Source organism: Anguilla anguilla, chromosome 12 (assembly GCF_013347855.1).
Source record: "Anguilla anguilla isolate fAngAng1 chromosome 12, fAngAng1.pri, whole genome shotgun sequence".
Taxonomy (NCBI): domain Eukaryota; kingdom Metazoa; phylum Chordata; class Actinopteri; order Anguilliformes; family Anguillidae; genus Anguilla; species Anguilla anguilla.
The window spans coordinates 11030890-11050606 of record NC_049212.1 but is presented as its reverse complement, the minus strand read 5'-3'; the positions used below and the strand labels follow the sequence as shown (position 1 = coordinate 11050606).

The window sequence follows — 19717 nt, the reverse complement described above, 5'->3', positions numbered from 1 at the left end:
CATATAATTGTGTTGCATAAAAGTGAGATGGCCTTGCACTGTGGACTGAAACGTGCACAATACTATGCGGTAAAGCTTCAGAGAAAATATCCAGAAGGCTAAAAAACAAAAAAACTATGCGAAAGAGTCACATAATTGTGAGTCATGTGACTCAGTCACATGATAATTCTTGATAATCACACCATTTGAAACAAGAGCAGCACCTTCTTAAAAAAAAAAAAAACATGATACATCTAGAGATACAAGATGAGGTCAATAGTAGTCCATAAACAGGAATGCTATAACTATATTTACTTATGTAATATGTAAGAATGCAGGTGTTGTGCATCAAAACAGTACAAAGCCAATGTGGCAAAGCCCTTTCTCAACAATTGGACACCACAATGGTGGGATAAACATGTCTTCATCCCTGCAAAACTTCCAGTGGATACATTTATTAATTTATCCCTCCTAGCAACGCGCTAGGCACCCAGAGGTCACCAGACTTCAACAGAGACGCTCCTCTCCTGCGCTTGTCGCTAGTCCTCCTGTGACCTGTGGCATGGAAAACTAATCCTTCCTCTCATGAAAGAATTACATGACAGAAGGGGCTACTGGGTGGCTCACTCAGTAAAAGCACTGTTTGCAGTGCATGATGGGGCACCACAGTACAAAATCCAACCCGTGCCAGTGCCAACCGGGGCCAGCTGACGCACAGGAACATAGCTACAACACAGTTCATAGTTCATTCAAATGTAACATAGTTCATGGTTCGAACGACTGGTCTGGGTGCTCGTGTCTCACTCTCTGTTTCACATATGATTGGGTCTCCTCTGCCTTGCCACATGTTTTTGAGGAGAACTCCAGATTGCCTTCACTCTCCCAAGCAGGGGCCGCAGATGAGCATGCTTGCATATATTATCGGGTGGGTTTGGAGATGCCAAATGCTACTGTAGGCCCTCTGGCTCATATGCTACTGTAGGCCCTCTGGCACAGATGCTACTGTAGGCCCTCTGGCTCAGATGCTACTGTAGGCCCTCTGGCACAGATGCTACTGTAGGCCCTCTGGCTCATATGCTACTGTAGGCCCTCTGGCACAGATGCTACTGTAGGCCCTCTGGCTCAGATGCTACTGTAGGCCCTCTGGCACAGATGCTACTGTAGGCCCTCTGGCTCAGATGCTACTGTAGGCCCCCTGACACAGATGCTACTGTAGGCCCTCTGGCACAGATGCGAGTGTAGGCCCCTCTGACTCATATGCTACTGTAGGCCCTCTGGCACAGATGCGAGTGTAGGCCCCTCTGACTCATATGCTACTGTAGGCCCTCTGACACAGATGCTACTGTAGGCCCTCTGGCTCAGATGCTACTGTAGGCCCTCTGGCACAGATGCGAGTGTAGGCCCCTCTGACTCATATGCTACTGTAGGCCCTCTGGCACAGATGCGAGTGTAGGCCCCTCTGACTCATATGCTACTGTAGGCCCTCTGACACAGATGCTACTGTAGGCCCTCTGGCTCAGATGCTACTGTAGGCCCTCTGGCACAGATGCTACTGTAGGCCCTCTGGCACAAGTGCGAGTGTAGGCCCCTCTGACTCATATGCTACTGTAGGCCCTCTGACACAGATGCTACTGTAGGCCCTCTGGCTCAGATGCTACTGTAGGCCCTCTGGCACAGATGCTACTGTAGGCCCTCTGGCACAAGTGCGAGTGTAGGCCCCTCTGGCACAGATGCTACTGTAGGCCCTCTGGCTCAGATGCAACTGTAGGCCCCCTGGCACAACAGTTTAATTTGCCAGAAAATAGTTGCAAAGTAATAGAATGGGAAAATGAATCATTTTTGTGCTAAGATTAAATTTGCATGGGCTGCTACACAAATTTATTGTTGATTTTAGGTGTCAACATTTGGTATCCATCATCATTTGGGCAAATATATTGCGATATATAGATGTTTTTTGATTGAAGCTTTCAGTAAATTCCACTCAAACTCATCTCATACCCTGTACACAATGTAATCATATTATACAGATTTATCCATTTTTCAAGCGGAATCTAGTTGAACAAGCATGAGCTAATATCAATGGTACCAGCCATGTATAAGTATGTAGTTAATTTTTTTTATCTTATCCTGATATCTTGTGGCTGTTTCATGTGACTGCACTGTTTGTGAAATACATTTTTGCCCACAATGAACCTGACAAGTATTTGTTAGTATTTTATTTAGTGTTTAGCAATCTCAAACAGTTTCTGAGACAAGCAAACACATTTCAATTTAATGTTTGAACTGCTTATATTAAATTTCCAAAAAGATAGTATTGCAATACAGTAATATCAATAAATAACTAACTTATAAATAATACCAACAAGAAAAACAACTGACTTCGTCCAGAACGTGATTGGCATAATACAAAAATTTGCGCATATTTAAGGACGTAATAGCCTACCTAATTTGCTTACCTTATCAATCAAAAAAATGAAAAACCAGAATAGAATATGTCTTGTATTTTAGTGTATACTTAACAGGCAAAACTTTCATTCTGATAGGACAAAAGAATTTCCCCCCATTTCGCCAGTGGTGCCTTCCCTTAACAGAAACGTGAGAATATTGTCCTTCATATGTTGCAACAAAGGTTTGTCGCCGATAAACGTCTTGACTTCGAGTAGTTAGTCAAACGTAGTCACGTATGTGATGTGTCTTGGTTGGCTTGCATTCATTTTAATCAACGCAAGACGTTTAACTACTTAAACTACATGTATCTTCTTTAGTAGCCAGGAGAAGACTGTCTGTTGACCAGTCATCTCAGTCCATATAAGCACTTTACAAGAGCTACAAACTAACTTCGCTTGATCCGGGACGACGGACAGCAGAAGTTGCCAATCACCCTTTCCCTGCCGAACTCCCAAAACAAACCCACCAATCCCGCTTTGAAGTGGAGGTTTCTGGATGGAAATAGCCAGCATGGTGTGGTCGCTGTCCGCTGAGACCCACTCGGTGTTGTCTTCGGGGGAGACGGTCTGTCTTTAAGAACCTCAGTCACATTCAGAAAATTTACAAAGTTGAAAATGGTTATTAAAGTATATTTAGCTTCTTCCTCTGGATCTACTGCGGTAAGCAAATATAAAATTCGTTATTTTTTCCCCATAAAATGAACTTTGCTTGGGTTAGTCGCTATTACACCTAGCCTCCAATCTTAACTTTTTTGTTTGCAGGCTGTGTTGTTGGCTTAGAACACTGCACCGTTCGGGTGAAATTCTGGATTTACCTATCTACAAAATGAACGGGCTCTGTTCTCTTCCCCTCAAATAGGCCTACTTTGTAATAGATGTATGATGTTTAAATGTAATTACAAACAGTAAAGTTCAACGCTGGATCTATTTATTTAAGCGACAGTTAAACTCTAAACAATAATAAATGGTTCAGCATTAGACTCGATATTTGTAGTAGCAACATTTCTTAAACAAGTTATAATGTTTTTGAACATTTATAGTATGCGTCGTCAGCGTTGGTTACTGTAATTTGTACGACTCCAGCTGAGTTAGCATAGCGGGGTTGTGTTTGAGTTTCCTTATATATCTCTCCGGCCCGTGGTTGAGATCACATTCCAAACCTGCGACAGCACTCTGTTGAGGAGCCGCAGGCACCTTACCAGCAGAACCTTCCAGAACCTCTTTGGGTTAACCTGTAGTTTATATGGAGATCGACATAACTACAGAATATTTTAAACGTCCTCTGCACCATTTCGAAATACTAATCACAGGTAATAATTGAGGTTAACACGGGCTGATGGTGACATGTGTTCTAACAGCGCAAAACACGTATAGAGTGTAAAGTTGGCAAATGCTACTATATTTCTCCGAACAACTTGCTGTCAACAAACGGGTTTCAGGAAAGCAGTACGCCATGCATATTATACATTTTAGCTCGTTTTGTAATTCTATAGGTGAAATACATGATCACTACCCTCCAGTGTGTATACTCATCTTGTTAAAAAATTAGTGACTAGATTAGTGTTTTAGTGTCAGAAACAAGTATACTTAATGCTGCGTGGCAACCCATTACTCGGATTAAAATTTCAGGCTATACTTGATACTGGACTAGTTTTCTAAGGCTGGTTGCCTCATCAAACCAACGACACAACACTTTGTCATTAACTTTGTTAATTAACTGTTGCTTTTTTGCTTAATTCATTATTTCTTTGCGTGCATGCATTCTTCCTGCATGTTTTTGTGTTAATTTTCAGTGAATGCCAAATGTACAATGCTGTATATTTTGAAAAAATGCTCATTTAAGCTATACCAACATAGCGCGTGGACAATTAATTGAAACATGCCCGAATCAACAAAGATGTTCTAAATGATTAAATACAAGTACTCTTTACTAACTTTTTAAGATGGCAGTCCTGCTTGCTGATGAGGTGGGTAAATAAAGAAGACCTTAAGGCCTTCGTTTGGTCAGCATTGGACTGGCGCACTGAAAGGGTCCTCAGGGTCTTTTGGGTGTAATTGCTACTGGGCATTTAATTACTCAGATATAGTAGTTGATCACACTTGCTAACTCACTTGCTGGTTTCGTGGGTCTCAATGAGTGGTTTTGAATAGCCAAAAAAAAGCAGATGGTGTGGCTCTTTCCGGGACCAGGGTCGGGGGACCCCTGGTATAGAGTGTCTTTCTCACGTGCCCCTCCTGCCTCCCCCCCCCCCCCCTCACCCCCCCAGATCAAGAAGAAGCAGCAGGATGTGGTGGGGTTCCTGGAGGCTCTGAAGATCGAGTACACGCCGCTGGACATCGCCTGCAGCGAGGAGAACCGCATGTGGATGAGGGAGAACGTGCCCGGCGAGAAGAAGCCCACCAACGGCATTCCGCTCCCGCCGCAGATCTTCAACGAGGAGGGCTACTGCGGTGTGAGCAGAGCGGCCGCCGCGAACGCCCCCTTCGCTTCTTTCACTTGTTAAATTTGAGTTACGCTCCCGGCGTGCGAGCGAGCGGATCTGACCCGTGTCGGGGGTGGCCGGGAGCCCCAGAGCGGTGGTGTGTGACTAGCTTGGCGTCGCTCAGTGATACGGGTGGGGTGCAGTCGGTAGAGATGTGGCAGCGTTAATTGCTCGAGCGACTCTTGCTGGCTGTCCGGGTGCCCGTGGCTAGCTCTGTCTGCGTGTGATTGGGTCTCCTCCGCCCCTGCTCTGCACGTGCGTGGCTTGCGGCTGCAGTGTGAAAAGAAGCATCTGGCTGGGCACCAAGTGTTTCAGAGGAGGACTGTGGTAGCCTTCTCTCTCCCGAGCTGGCAACAGGGGACATTACTGAGTTTTAAAGTATTATTACATTTATTTAGTGAAAAAAGTTAAAAAATGCCCATATCAGTCATGTGAAAAAGTAATTGCCCCCTAGTTACTCAATCAACAAATTAACCAAATTTTATTGATAGCCAGGCTTAATTGCAACCAGCCCAGTTGAACCTAAACCTCACTCATATTGAACCTTACCATCAGAGTGAAGTATTCACCACAAAGTTTCTGCGAGCAAACTATACCACGATTAAAGAAAATTCCAAAGGAGATGGGGAAAAATTTGTTGAATTATATCAATCTGGAAAGGGTTACAAAGCCATTTCTAAGGCTCTGGGACTCCACCAAACCACAGTGAGAGCAATTATCTGCAAATGGAGAACACTTGGAACAGTGGTGAGTCTTCCCAGGAGTGACTGACCTGCCAAAATTTCTCAGAGGGCACAACAACTCATCCAGGAAGTCACAAAAGTTCCCAGAAGAATATCCAATGAACTACAGGCCTCTTTAGCCTCGGCAAAAGTCTGTGTTCATGACTCCTCAATAAGAGACTATGCAAAAATGGGAGAGTGGTAAGATAAACGTCAATGCTTGTCTCACATTTTTTAAAAATGCACCTGGATGATCCCCAAGCCTTTTACAATAATGTTCTAAAGACAAAGGAGTCGAAAGTGTAACTTTTTGGATAACATGGGTACAAATATGTATGCCTGATGTAAAGCAAATACAGCATTTCACTTTAAGAACATCACACCAGCAGTCAAGCGTTGTGGTAGTGTGATGGTGTGGGGCTACTTTTCTGCCTCAGGACCTGGATGACTTACCATTAATGAAGGATCCATGAATTTAGCTTTGTACCAGAAAATTATTTTGGAGAATGTTCGGACATCTGTCCGTGAGCTGGAGCTGAAGCATAATTGGGTTATGCAGCAGGACAGTGACCCAATACACAAAAGCAGGTCCTCATTTGAATGGCTGAAAATAAATAAAATTAAAGTTTTGGAGTGGCTTTGTCAAGGTCTTGACTTGAGCCCAGTAGAGATGCTGTGGCAGGACCAGACACGAACAGTTCATGCTCGAAAACCTACCAATTTGTCTGAATTAAAGCAGTTCTGCAAAAAAAGAGTGAGCTAAAATTCCTCTACTGAGAAAGATTGTTATCAAATTACAGGAAGCCTTTGGTTGGAGTTACTGCTGCTAAAGGTGGTGCAACCAGTTCAGTCGAAGGGGTCAGTTACTTTTTCACATGAGTGATATGGGTGTTTGATCACTTTTTGCATTAAATAAACAAAATAATAATTTAAAATTTTAATTACTCGGGTTCCCTTTGTCTAATATTATATTTTGTCTAAAGATCTAAAGCCACACAGTGTGACAGAGATGCGATAATAGAGGAAATCAGGAAGGGGGAAATACTGCTGAGGCAAGAACAATATTATCTGTACAAAACAGAACTGTACAGAATGCATGTATGCATTAAATGAACAGAAAATCCTCACGGTTGCAGTTTGTGTTGCGGTCCAGCAGTTACAGTTTGTGTTGCGGTCCAGCAATTACAGTTTGTGTTGCGGTCCAGCAGTTGCAGTTTGAAGCAATTTCTGAATTTAAATTCTGTCAGCCTGCCAAGTAAAGCAGAGGAAAACTAAGCATTTGTTACTGTAAAATAAACCCTTGGGTTTAATTGGGCTTGGTGACGGATAAACGTTAAGTCCATTTTTATCCATATTAGGCAAGTGTTTCCATGTTTACTGAGCGCAGTCAGAACAATTTTCAACCTATGGTTTGGATGTATTTTATACATTTAGCGTAGGCAGTTTTAGATGGCCTTATGGGATGGTAGAGTTGTATTTTTCTGTACAATGGAGGCCTTGGTGTGGTCTTGAGTGAAGACTACACCTTGAACAGATGACAAAGAATAGAATGACACAGTGTATTGTCCTATATAATCCTCTTGTTTTTAAATTACAGGACTACGAAACATTCTTTGATGCCAAGGAGGACAATCAGGTCTATGCCTTCCTGGGTCTGCCACCTCCACCTGGGTCAAAGGTTAGTTCTTCTATTTGCCCTTTTCTTCACAAAGGTTTATGTTTTTGCCATGCAGTCTGAAAATTCCCAAAGACAAAAAGCAAAGTAGCAAAAACAAAAAGCAAGGTAAAAATTCAAACAAAGGAAATGCAAACCAACACACACACAAAATATCCACTCACATAGAGTTAATGCCACATGTTTTGTCATTGGGAAATGTGTAAATAACATGTTTAGGATGTATAATACCACACCAGCCTTGGTGTTTGTCTTGTGTAATTGTAGATGCTAAATATCAGTGGATATTAACAGTGTTTTAACTGTATATTAGTTTTGACATTGATTGCCTGAAGTCATCAAGACTAGGCATCAGACGATGCTCTCGATTGGCTCAGTTTTAGTAAATCCTCTGGCCGCACGCTCAGACTGGGCCCTGAAGTCACAAGGTTCCAGTTTTGGCTAGGATACTAGCCACCTGTGGCCAGGAGTCCACAGTGGCCTGATGCAGTTAGCTGTCTACCTCCAGGTAGGCTGGTCTGTGATTGGCCGGGTTCTGCTGTTGACTGCTACTTTTAGCTCCTCCCTCTGATGTGTCCGGGACCCACACAACATCAGTTTTTGTCAGTTAGAGAGATGCCTCTTCTTTGATTGGTGCAATCTCTCCTGTTACACTGTGTGGCCTGTCGAGTGTAAAATAGTCGCTGGCTGTCCTGTAGTGCTGTGTGTGGCCTGTAGGATGTAAATTAGTCTCTGGCTCTCCTGTAGTACTGTGTGTGGCCTGTGGGTAATATAAATGCTAGGTTGCAGGTATGTGCATTGACAGAATGCACAGAATGCCTCAGCTGCAGAGAGTAAAAATACAAAAATTATAGTAAATAATAGTAAAAATATATGAAACTATTGCAGAGCCTCATCTTTAGGGGAAACGGACATCATATGTGAGTAGTGTACAGGGGTAATGAAGCTGCCCTGAATTGTGGAGTTTCCGTGGAGACGAGCGGAGGCCGCCGCGGGCGATGTCTCTGAGTTCGCCCTGGGCGCGTCTGCTGCCTGGTCCGGCGCCTGTCGGGCAGTGGAAGTTAAAGTTGCTGATTCTCTCGGTGCAGGAGGCCCTGCAGGCCGAACAGGTCCCCCTTCAGAATGGGACGGATCCAGACCAGGAGCCGGAGGACACGCCAGTAATATCCCCCTTCTAACGTCCTCTCATATTCTCCCTCTCTTTTCCTCTCCGTTTCATTTTTTCCATCTCTCCTGTTGCGTCCCTCCCTGCCATGTTCCCTGAGCGGTGCACAGTCGCCCGTGTTTCAGAAGGTTTACTAACACCCTTTCCATCGCATGGACTTTTCCCATCTGGTTTGGTTTCTCTGTGACTATTTGCTTGGTCTTTTCTGGTTCAGCGTGAATTTGTGAATTCCAGTGTTGTCTTCCCATAACACGGACATGCACATGCCTTGATGAGTGTGTATTTCATTATGCTTTTTTATTTATTGTCACATCCAGGGGTAAGTATTTTTTTTTTGGTTTTTTAAATTTGAATAAAGCATGTCGTTTTTTTTACAGTTTCAAACTGTGCATTGACCTTGTGGTGTATAGCTCTTCCTGTTGTATGGCTAAATGTATTTTGCAGCAAAGTTGACTGATGGAACAGTGAATCTTTTTTACAGCTGCTAAGTTAAAAAAAATAAACAGTGGGGGAAGGGGGAAAATGATGCAGATTGTGGAAATGCACAGTGCTGTCTTTCACTGAGGCGTTCCGATTGAGATCGAATGTTCAGCGTCAGTTAAAGCCGATATTGACGCCAGGACGTATTATCACTGCCAAAACGCGGCGGCCATTTTGGCCCTGGTGCTCCTGTGCCATTTTCAGGGCCGTTCCAAAAGACGTCTCGTCTCCCGTCCCGCCGGAGTTGCTCGAAGGTCATTATGGGTTGGCCGAGAGTTTATTTGGCCGAACCGTCCGGCACCTGTTTCCTCGGTTACATGCTTCAGATCACATGGCGTGGGCCTGTGTGGCAATCCTCGTTTTTAAACCTGCGGGCTGGTTGCTAAAACTGTACGTGAACGCAGGGAACGCCACATTCAATTCCACGCGCACCTGTAAGGGGCGCGTAGGTGACTTCTGCTCGACCCGTGACTTTTCAGAAGCACAAATCCATTGCATCCCGCTCTGTTTATTTTCAGTTTTTTAACTTTGTTAAAGAAACAAGCTGTTGGTTAGTCCGTTTTTCAGTGCATGGTTGTCAAATGGTGATAACTCCAGGTTCCTCTCATTACTTTAGTGCAATAAGTCCCAACGTGGGGTATGCATACCCCCACTGGTGTAAATGGAGGGATGTCGGGGTATTCATAATAAATCTGAAATGATTTTTTTTAATCACTTCACTTTCCGACTGTCAGTCAGTCTTTCAGAGCATTATTGCCTGCCTGCAGATAAATATTGCGAAAGATAAATTTAATGCACCTTTTGTGACACCACAACAGCAGTGCTAGCTGATTGACGGCTGTCATGATATAGTGTGAAAAATGTCTCGAGCACTGTATTACCCTGTGCTGATGCACACCTAAACTAGCTTGCAAGCATCAAAGCTACTGTATAAGTGTTGAAAATTGACCAGTAGTCTGCGTCCAAAAAAACATCAGTTGCCTACATGCCTACTCTTTATGTTTTAATTGACTCTGCAAATTTATAACACAAAACTATTTTGTGTCTTCTTGCTGCAGTGACCTTATTAACAAAAGTCACCCGCTAAAGCAGCTGTCGCTGACAGCAGTCCTGGAATCAGCAGTAGCAATGCTGGAGACCTAAGACCTTACCCAGAAACCACTGGCAAATTTCTGGATATGATTATGCGTGGAGCACCCGGCCCTGTCACCTCTAATGACCTTTGAGACCACGTGCTCATGCGGGAGCGGTCTTGAGAACCAAAGGCTTTTCTGTGTTTTGAAAATATATGGGAAAAGATCTCCGCATTCCTGTCCATGCGTGTATTTATGGCTTTGGCCGAGCCCAAGGCAGACAGCGCAGTCTGCAGGCACCCAGAGGGCCCGCTTTGGGAATGGGGCCCGGTCCGCTGCACTAGCCAGTGTAGCCCATATGGCCCGGGGCAGTGTCCCCCCCCAGTTCTGCACGTGGAACCTGCCGGTCGTTGGCAAACAGCCTTTAGCAGATGAACCGGTCAGAGATCGGTTTGGCCTCTCGCCATGTCTTTGCGGTCACAGTGACCGCAGCCGGTTTATTGGATGTTAAAAGGGCCCCGTGTGGGATTTTCTCTGTCCACACGTGTTTGTTGAGTGGAAGCTGAATGCTCCATGGTGCTTGAGGGCCAGCTGAGGTGATGGCTTTCGTCCTCCTTCGTGTGCAATGTGGCGATGAGCGTGCGGCTGCATTTCTATCGCTTTGAAAGCAGCCATTTTCCTCCCGAAGCAGGAGGAGTGTAACGGGGTGGAGAATGGCGAGTCTGAGGAGCTAGCTGGAGAGGAAGCCGCGGAGGAAGGAGGGGAGGAGGTGGCGGGAGAGGAGGAGGAAGACGCGGAGTTGGCGGACGGCGCAGAGTTGGAGGAAGACGCAGAGGAAGCCGAAGAGGAGACTGTAATTCCGCCCCAATGGATGCGTTTGAAATCCGTGTCCACTTGCAACCATGTCCTTCATCCCTTTAATGTGCCGCCTCCCTCCTCCTCCTCATCCTCCTCCTCCTCAACATTATTTCCCTAAAAAAACATGGCTGTCTCCATCTCCTGTGACTAACACCACGCAGCCCTGGTCATGTCCATTTGAACATGCAGTTATTTGGGCCACCAGCATGCCCTGGTCATGAAACCATAGTTTCCTTTTGGTCAGTGTGTTGACATTGCGTTCTGTATTCCTATGTTGTACCACTGTTTTTTCTTTTTTCTTTTGGTGAGGTCATCCAGATAGATTGTGACTGAACTTGGCTGACCTGTTGGTGATGTTGCTTCCTTTCATGGTTTTGGTCACCTGTGTGAGAAGATGTTTGTCTTGCGCCCTGTGAATATTTCATGTGCAAAGCCTGGTTTCGGCCCTGACCGTTTGTCTTGTCTTTTGCAGAGGAAGGAAGCTAGCGAGGAAGAAGGAGAGGTAAGGCAGTTGTCTTCAGTAATGCCACCCTTTGCCTTCCATTCCTGGATCCCTCCAGCACATGGGGTCTTCATGCAAACTACTCAGTAGTCAATATAGCTGTCATTTCAATGCAACTTATTCACATATTAAACACACAGGAATAATATTAAACACATTTGAAATACTGAAATTTGATGTCAAATTTAAAAACATTCAGGAGGATGATGAGCTAATGTGCTCATTAAATGCTAATTGTGCCTAAGTTAAACACACAAGCATAATATTTAACTTGTTTTACTTAAACGCAGTTAAAATACTAAAAAAAAATAATAAAAATCATTACACCATAGTAATCCTAATAGTACTACAATTGCAATAATAATTATTACTATTATTCATAGTATCATAACATAATTAGTGTTCATGAAGATTAAATGAGTTACACCTGCATTTCTAATAGTTTTTTTCCATCCTGGACAGGAAGGAGAGGAAGAGGAGGATGTAGAAGAGCAAGAGGCCCAGGTAGAGTGCTGTGCTGCAATTTCTTTACCCGCCATTTCACCTCTGGCGACAACCACGTGTTCGACTATCCCGACTGCCCCCCACCCCCCACCCCCCACCCCCCTGGTAAACATAGGTAAACATGATCATAAATCCCATGCTCCCCCCCCCCCCCCTCGCTGAATGCACCTCGCTGCTATAGCCCTGTGCTATGCATGCTCCTCCCCCCTGTGCATACTGCACAGTCAGGGGCTGAACTGTTACTAATCGCTAATGCCTTTACTGCCCCTCAGGACACTACAGTGGAATCCACAAGTATAACAGGAGCAACAGAGGCTGATTATTGCCAATCAAATATAAAGGATAAAGGGATAATAATAATAGTAATAATAATAATAATAATAACAATAAGAAGAATAAGAAGATGAAAATGTTCAGTTCTGTTTAACAGTGAGCAGGGTTAATCTGTTCATTTTAAATGATAATAATAATAATAGTAATAAGAAGAAGAATAAAATGTCTAGGTCTGTTTAACAGTAAGCAGGGTTAATCTGTTCAATTCAAAAACGTTGTGATGGAGGACAAAGAAAATAAACTATGTAGTTCCGCACTTTTATGTTGGGGTTTGAGGCTTAGTAAAATGTAAAAACAGTAAATATAAATAATGAATATATTTATTCATAAATATATCACTATATGTATGACATGATTGAAATATTGTAATGCATTTAGTTCTGTAAAACTTTCTATAAAACATCATTAAGGTAATATCAAAAATGTCTGTCAAGAAGTTGAAGGAGATCTCCTTTTCCAGAATGCATCAATTCGCTGCACATTTGACAGAAGACAACATACTAATCGTTGATATCTGTTGTTTTAGGAGGAAGATGAGCAGCCAGTTTCTGAGGTAGATTGATTTTAATTATGATTTGTGTCTTACAGGGGTTTAGATACACAACAATATCAGATTGAGGAAAAACAAGCATATAGCAGGGTCTCTGGAGTGCTGTATCTGGCTGTAGCACCAGCCTTCTGTTGCCATGGGAAGCAGAAGTACTCCCTGTGCGTCACCCAACAGCGCCTCCTCTGGTGAACTGGGCACCTGCAGTCTGCTTGTACCAGCTGAAACTGCTGTTCAGCCAGTCATTTGTAGAGTGAAGTAAACTGATAGCTGACTACAAGCTTTCAGGAGGATCCTCATCCTTAAATTTAAAATATGACTCGCCATTTAAAATATGGGAGGCCAGTTTCAAATAAATAAAAGGACAAATCAGACTAGAATGATTTGGAATAAAAAAAAATGAGCTAGACAGGTTATGGGTTCAGATCCCAGGGGTGGTTGTGATTGAGCAACATACACAACATACTGTAAATATAAATACAGCTGACTCAGTAGAATGCGGAATGTGTGAGGTAAGAGTTATGTGAATGAATTCAAAAATACATAATGCAGAAATAGTATTTGAATGATTGGACTTCAGGTATAAATTCAAACTGTTAAAGTTAAACAAGTTAAACTGTGCAATAAGAGCTGCAGCTGATCGTTGATTTCGCTGTTTTAGGAGGAGGATCAGGCCGGTTCTGAGGTATACCCAGTTTAAATGGTTTGTTTTCATGCTGCTGTGGACCACTCTTCATTCTTTCTCTTTGTGTGAAAGTGCCTGGTTGAGAAGCCTGCCTGCACCCCCCAACCCCCTCGTATGTCATGCTTGTGTCAGGTGTCCTCAGAGAATGAGGAATGTTTCCTGCACTAACCCCCCCCTTCCCCCCCGCCCCCTCTTTGTCCCAGGTTTGCAGTTTTGAGAAGGGTTCCCCAAACTCTCTCCCCCCTCAGAGCTGCAAGGCCTGCTGCTTTATGTCCTTACTTGGCACTTAATTAGCTCATTACCTCACTTGGTTCCTTGGCTGAATTGGTTGCCAGTTTCAAGGTGAAAAACAAAAATCCAGCGTACCTTGTGGCTCTCCAGGACCGGGGTTGAGGGCTCTTGGTGCAGTGATGCGAGTGGATTTAAGATGAAAATGAAAAATGTATTTATTGTGTTCATTTATGGAAGCAACTGTTTGTGAATGTGTGACTTGCATTGTGATTTCTCTACTTCTGTTTCCTGTAAGGTTTTTGTGAGTGATGCTGTTTTTTTTGTTTGTTGGGAAAATCGAATACTTGAACATAACAAAATGGAAAGATGTGGGAAAAATTTGTCTATTTGCTTTGACATTTTGTGTGGTCTTGCATTTGACGTGGTGAATTCATGAAAACCGATGCATTTCTTCTGAGTGATGCGGGGAGAGATTATGAAAAGCATTTACTCTTTGTGTGCTTGTACTAATGTTTTATGGTTATTCCTAAACACCAGACCTGGGTCAAATATGTATTTGTTTTGGATTCAAATACTTTTCTACGATTTCTGGTGTATTGGAACCGATGAAATACTCTCAAAAAGTGCCAACGCTGCCTTCTGTTCATATTGGCAGGCTCAATTACACCAGGCAAGATCAATAGAGCACAGAAAATTATTTGAATCCAAAACAAATGCGTATGTGACCCAGGTCTGCTAAACACACATTCAGGTCACGTGTGTTTTGCTACCTGCTTCTGTAAAGAGAGATCGTAGTTTTGGCGGCAGGTGAGGATTTCCTCCTGTTGCCACAGTCCCTCTGGGACAGGGGGCTTGCTGACGGAGGCTCCAAAGCTTTATGAATGGGGCCTGGTATCTCCGAAAATAGGTGGCATAAACACTAATTAAAACTGAGTGACCTGGAGGCGTGTTTGCTTGAGACTTGTAAGCTGAGAAGGACCTCGCCCTCAGCATACGTCTCTTTATGTGGTTTTTCCAGGAGGAAGAGGATTTGATAATCTCTGAGGTAACCTCGCTGTGTGAATTCTGTGAACTCACCTTGTGATTTCAGTGAATTCACACAGTGATTTCAGTGATCTTACCCCTCCATCTCTGATTTTCTCCTAGCCGCTGTGTGTTTTTGCAGTGGTTTCTGGGAAGGACTCTGTGTCTCTGTACCCAGAGGGCCTGGACTGCACGCGGTCTTTCCTTCCTCCAGCCCATACTCACTCCATCTCTCTTTCCTTTTTAACTTTCTTCTTCCATTTCCCTCTGCACTTGCCTCCCTTCCTTAAACTCTCAACTTTCCCCAAACGCAACTTTTTCCATGCGCAAAATTCCCCAAACATAACTTTCCCCGAATGTAACATTCCCCAAACGTGACTTTCCCCAAACGCAACTTTCTCCGAATGTAACATTCCCCAAACGCGACTTTCCCCAAACGTAAGATTCATCAAACGCAGCTTTCCCCAAACGCAACATTCATCAAACGCAGTTTTCCCCCAACGTGACTTTCCCCAAATGCGACATTCCCCAAACGAGACTCTCCCCCTAACGCGACTTTCCCTGAAATATGACTTTACCCGAACGTAACATTCCCCAAATGCAACTTTCCCCAAACGCAGCTTTCCTGAAACGCGACATTCCCCGAACACGACCTTCCCCAAACACAACCTGCCCCAAACACAACCTGCCCCAAATGCAGTTTTCCCCAATACAACATTCCCCAAACGCGACTTTCCCCAAATGCGACTTTCCCCCAAATGCGACTTTCCCCCAAAACGACGTTCCCCAAACGCAACTTCCCCAAATGCGACATTCCCCAAATATATGCTCCTCCTGCCCCTCCGCTTCGCCCGCTGCTTTTGACTCTGTTCTTCTTTCCAGGACGAAGAAGAACTGCGAGAGCTTGAGGTAGATAGATCCTCTTGTTTACTTTTCTGTCCTTCCTGCTTCTCTATCCCCCCTTCTTTTTCCTCCGTCTCCACAGCCCTTCTCTCTCTCTCTCTGTTTCTCTGCCCCCTCCTCCAGTCATTGCGTTTTTTTTTTTTACGGCGGGTCAGACATTACGGCTCAGTGTTACCTGGTGCAGGTGATGTGGGCGTGGCCCCACGTGAACCCGTTCGAGTCCCGCCCCACTGGCACGGGGTGTCCTCGTTTCACTGCACCGGCTCTCTGCCGAGCGTCTCGGGGCTACGCCCAAAAGGGTACGCCGCGCACTGGGTGGCCAACCAAAACGCCTGATCAGGAATCAGTCCTCCAGCCGCAGCGGTCAACCCACACATGCTGGCGTGATGTCATTGGGGGGCGGGGCACAGATCTGTCAGCCGAGATGCGGGTTCAAACCTCAGAGGAAGGCACTGTTTGTGCCTGAACCACACTGATTGTTGCCCCTACAGTTGGGTGTTATGAAAATGAACATGGATGTGCAGGTATTGGATGGATCTTACTGGAACTGTTGTGCTTTGCACTTTGTTTTGCTCTGCATTATTCCAACTCCCCCACCCCCATTTCACCACCTGGTCTCCATGGTGATCTGTGCTCATTCTCTCCCCTGTCCCAGGAGCCAGAGGAGCCGCAGAGTGAGGTAGCTTCCTGTTTTAGTGTGGCCGCCATTGGCGACGTCCTGTGTCCATTTCAGCCTAACGCCCCCTCTTTTCTGGACCGCATGACTCGTACCCCCCCACCCCATCCCACCCATGTAGTTTTCTAGTGGTCTAGTGCATGACCCTTCACAAAAGTGCAAACCCCTTAACCCGCCCCTCCATCTCGTGCTGCATCGTAACCTGGTAGGCGTGCAGTCTGAAACGAGCGTTGTGTTCCTGTCGTTCCTTTTTTCGGACCGTTCGTTTGAACAAAAACACTGATATCCTCCCAACTCCTGTAGGAAGAAGAGGAGGCCCCAGTAACTGAGGTATACTGGTCTTGTAGCTCCCCATCCTGCCAACCGTAGCATGGTGTGATCGGTTGAGTGTACCTGGTTCCCTGGCGGGAACATGTGGTTTTTACCAATCAAAACCACATGAGCGGCGTGGTGTGGATTTGTGAATCTGTTCTTATTTTTTATTTTTTTTTACTGCCATCTGTTTTAGCCCCCTAGTAACTCCTACCTGTGGGGTGTTGTGATGTGGTTGTTATAAAACGAGCATAACAGGGTTTTTTCTTGTGTGTTTATATGGTGAATGGCGCAATGTGCTAACTTGTGTGTGGCGTAACCGTAAGAGGTCATTGTAAACACGAGCACAGGAGCCTCCTGGTTATCCGCGTTTGCAGGAAGTAACAAACGATTTTTGGGCCGATGTCTGACACCCGAGTGACGTTTTTTTGGTTGCTGGGATGGCATGTGTTGGCATACTTCTTTTCCCCTTCTGTCTGCCGTGGGAGTGTGGGCCCGTTTTGGGTTTCTTATCGTTTGGTGTCCCAGAGTGTCCTTACTTCCTGTTGTGCCATTACCCAAAATCCCTCTGTGTCAAACAAGCTAAGCTGAGGAACCTGGCCTGTAAGTGCCCCATGGGGTGACACCGTTAGGGAGCTCCTCTCTGTAGGTTGGTACAGAGCCCATTTTAGTAGTTCTAGTGCAGAAGGGCCCATTTGAAACTAAATATGATCAATTGGTGGGGCTAGGAGAGGGACCAGGCCCAGTGTTCCCTAGTGGTCTGTCCCTGCCGCGTTTGGATCATAGTGGCCCCTGACACTGCTGGGGTCTGTCCCCCCCCCAAATGACATGGGGGCCTTGTGTGCCCCAGTACAGAAGTTAGTCTGTTTAATGGAGAGGGCAGAGCCTCCATTTGACACCTTCCACACTGACTGCACCCCCGCCCACCCTGGTCCCCGTCCCCCCCACCCCCATTTCTGCCTTCTGGTGCAGCAGCTCTTTCTGTTTCTACCCATTTTAATCCCTACTCTATTTCTGCCCATTTCATCCCAACTCCACACTTTCCCTCACACTGATGCCTACGACTCTGATGCCAAAATCGCTCTCTCTCTCTCTCTCAATCTTTCTCTCTCTTTCTCTCTCTCAAACTCCTCCTAGGAGGAAGAAGAGGAGGGAGCAGATGCAGAGGTAGCCGCCAAATCACACCCACCTGTTGTTAGCCTGTGTACCTGAAGGTTGAATGTTTGGAAAGCGGCAGTTGGTGGGCACGGGATCCAAGTGGCCTTTAGCCTGCCGAATATTCTCCTTATTGGCTGCTCCTGCCGAAAGTCCCCCCCCCCCCCCCGTTCCTCCTTAAATCCCCACGAGCATGCTCTGCCTATCCCAGTGATCTGAATGAAACACATTTTTTCTCCAGTCTTGAATTTGGCTTAGGTGTTGTCATATGCTTTTAGTAGGTATTATCGTTTTTTTCCTTCGTGTGAATTTTGTGTAACCTTTGTGGAACAAACATTTTCAAAAGGAGCATTGCAAATTGGGAATGAACTTCACTTTTCAGCAGAGATGTCTTGATATTTACGAGTACCAAAACATCATCTCATCATCATCCTAATATGTCTCTTCCTCCACCTGTTTGATGAGATTGATATGGTGATAACTGGTTCTTTCATTTCCACAGGATGAAGAAGATGAGTAGTCTACCTGGCAGGATTTTTGCCTCTTCACACACTTTCAAGGTAATGGTGTTTTTTAACACTATATTGCACAACCACAAGGTGGTGCTACAGGATTATACAGCTATAGAGTATCATAGTGGTACTGAATTCAGTTTAATTAATAAGGAAAATTTTGTGTGTGGGCGTAAATATTAAAACCAGCCATAATTTCATTTGAACAGTGAATCAGCTGGTTGCGATTCCATGCATGTTTATTATATTTTGTATTAAAATAGTGCATTATATTTTAATTTTAAACATGTTTATTATCCGTACGAAGGATCTCACAGTATTTTACTCTGCGAGATTCAGACCTGCTTGGTTTGCAGAGACCTAAACGACTGATTGATATGCTGCACGGTTTGCTTTCAGTCAAACAAAGGTTGACGGGTGCTTGATTAAAATCCCCCATATTCCTCATTTTCACATTATTTCTGTCAAGGTGACCCTGGGAGTTCTATTGTTTTTTGCAATATGCTGTTTAATAATATAATTAAGGTTAATACAAAATATTATGAGTAATATTTAGTAAGCATTTAATTTGAAATCTGATATAGGGTTGGTTTTGGTCTTATTGGTTGATACCACCACTGTTCATTTAGCCCATCAATAGCTGTAGATATAAATTAGGGTTGTCATTGGAAATGATCATTTAAACTGCCTCATATTTTGAGTTATGTATAGAATTTCCGAGTCTTCTCTTGCGCGTTCCCTCGGATAACTGAAAGGGGATAAGAGCTGATTCAGAGCTGTCACTTCCTGAGTTGTGTCTGGGCCCTGCGTGGCTGACTGTGGTGTCGAACAAGCCTGTGAGTTAAGGGTGGGAGAGGGAGGGGAGCCTCTGGTCCCGCTCGGGTCTGGATCAGCGGCCAATCGGATCAGATCAGGCTGTTCTCCGTGGAAACGCAGCGAGTGGGCACTGGCGGTGCAGCGAGACTCCGAAAACAGATCGCTGGGGGGCCATCTTGTGTTCCTTTCTCTACCTGTGACCTCAGCGCGGTGCCAGGCTCAGTCATTGTGCTGTCTTTTGTTTTCCAGCTAGGCGAACCCCCTCCGCCCCCTCCTGCCCCTCCAATGAAGTGCTTCCGGACCCTTCCCCAAGACCTCGCCCATGGGCACTGCCCACTAGTAACCATCCACCATCTGGCTGAACAGTGTGCCCCCTGCCAAACGCATCGTCTCTCTGCACCTCTGCCTCCCTGCCACCAGGGGGCTCCCCTCAATTCAGCAATTATCTGACTTTTATTTTTTACTCTGTAGAGGAGTAGAGGATGTGTGTTTTTTTTCGTAACTGTTAATATAGAATCATAGGGAAGTGTTAACCACTGCTTAAAGTGTCTTTTCTAGAATTTTTAAAAACAATTTAAGACCTGAAGTGAAAACAGTTGAACAGATACATGCTTGAATATACATACACTTTGATGT

At 44.8% G+C, this 19717-nt stretch overlaps 1 protein-coding gene across 25 annotated transcripts; it reads left to right on the top strand.

Moving 5' to 3' along the window:
• The first annotated feature begins 2874 nt into the window (after positions 1 to 2874).
• Positions 2875 to 19462, top strand: sh3bgr (SH3 domain binding glutamate-rich protein). Of its 25 annotated transcripts, none has more exons than XM_035386054.1 (16): positions 2875 to 3086; positions 4694 to 4879; positions 7229 to 7309; positions 8395 to 8466; positions 10716 to 10877; positions 11355 to 11384; positions 11847 to 11888; positions 12748 to 12774; positions 13430 to 13453; positions 14703 to 14729; positions 15590 to 15616; positions 16266 to 16289; positions 16590 to 16616; positions 17736 to 17765; positions 18256 to 18313; positions 19331 to 19462. In XM_035386054.1, the coding sequence occupies exons 1-15, from the start codon at positions 3042 to 3044 to the stop codon at positions 18271 to 18273; spliced, it is 822 nt and encodes a 273-aa protein (XP_035241945.1). In that variant the 5' UTR covers positions 2875 to 3041; the 3' UTR covers positions 18274 to 18313; positions 19331 to 19462. The 25 variants fall into 25 exon arrangements, with proteins under 25 accessions (XP_035241945.1, XP_035241944.1, XP_035241946.1 ...); XM_035386053.1 differs by having other exon boundaries at positions 2881 to 3086; positions 10713 to 10877; XM_035386055.1 differs by lacking the exon at positions 14703 to 14729 and having other exon boundaries at positions 2883 to 3086; positions 10713 to 10877.
• Positions 19463 to 19717: the final 255 nt, after the last annotated feature.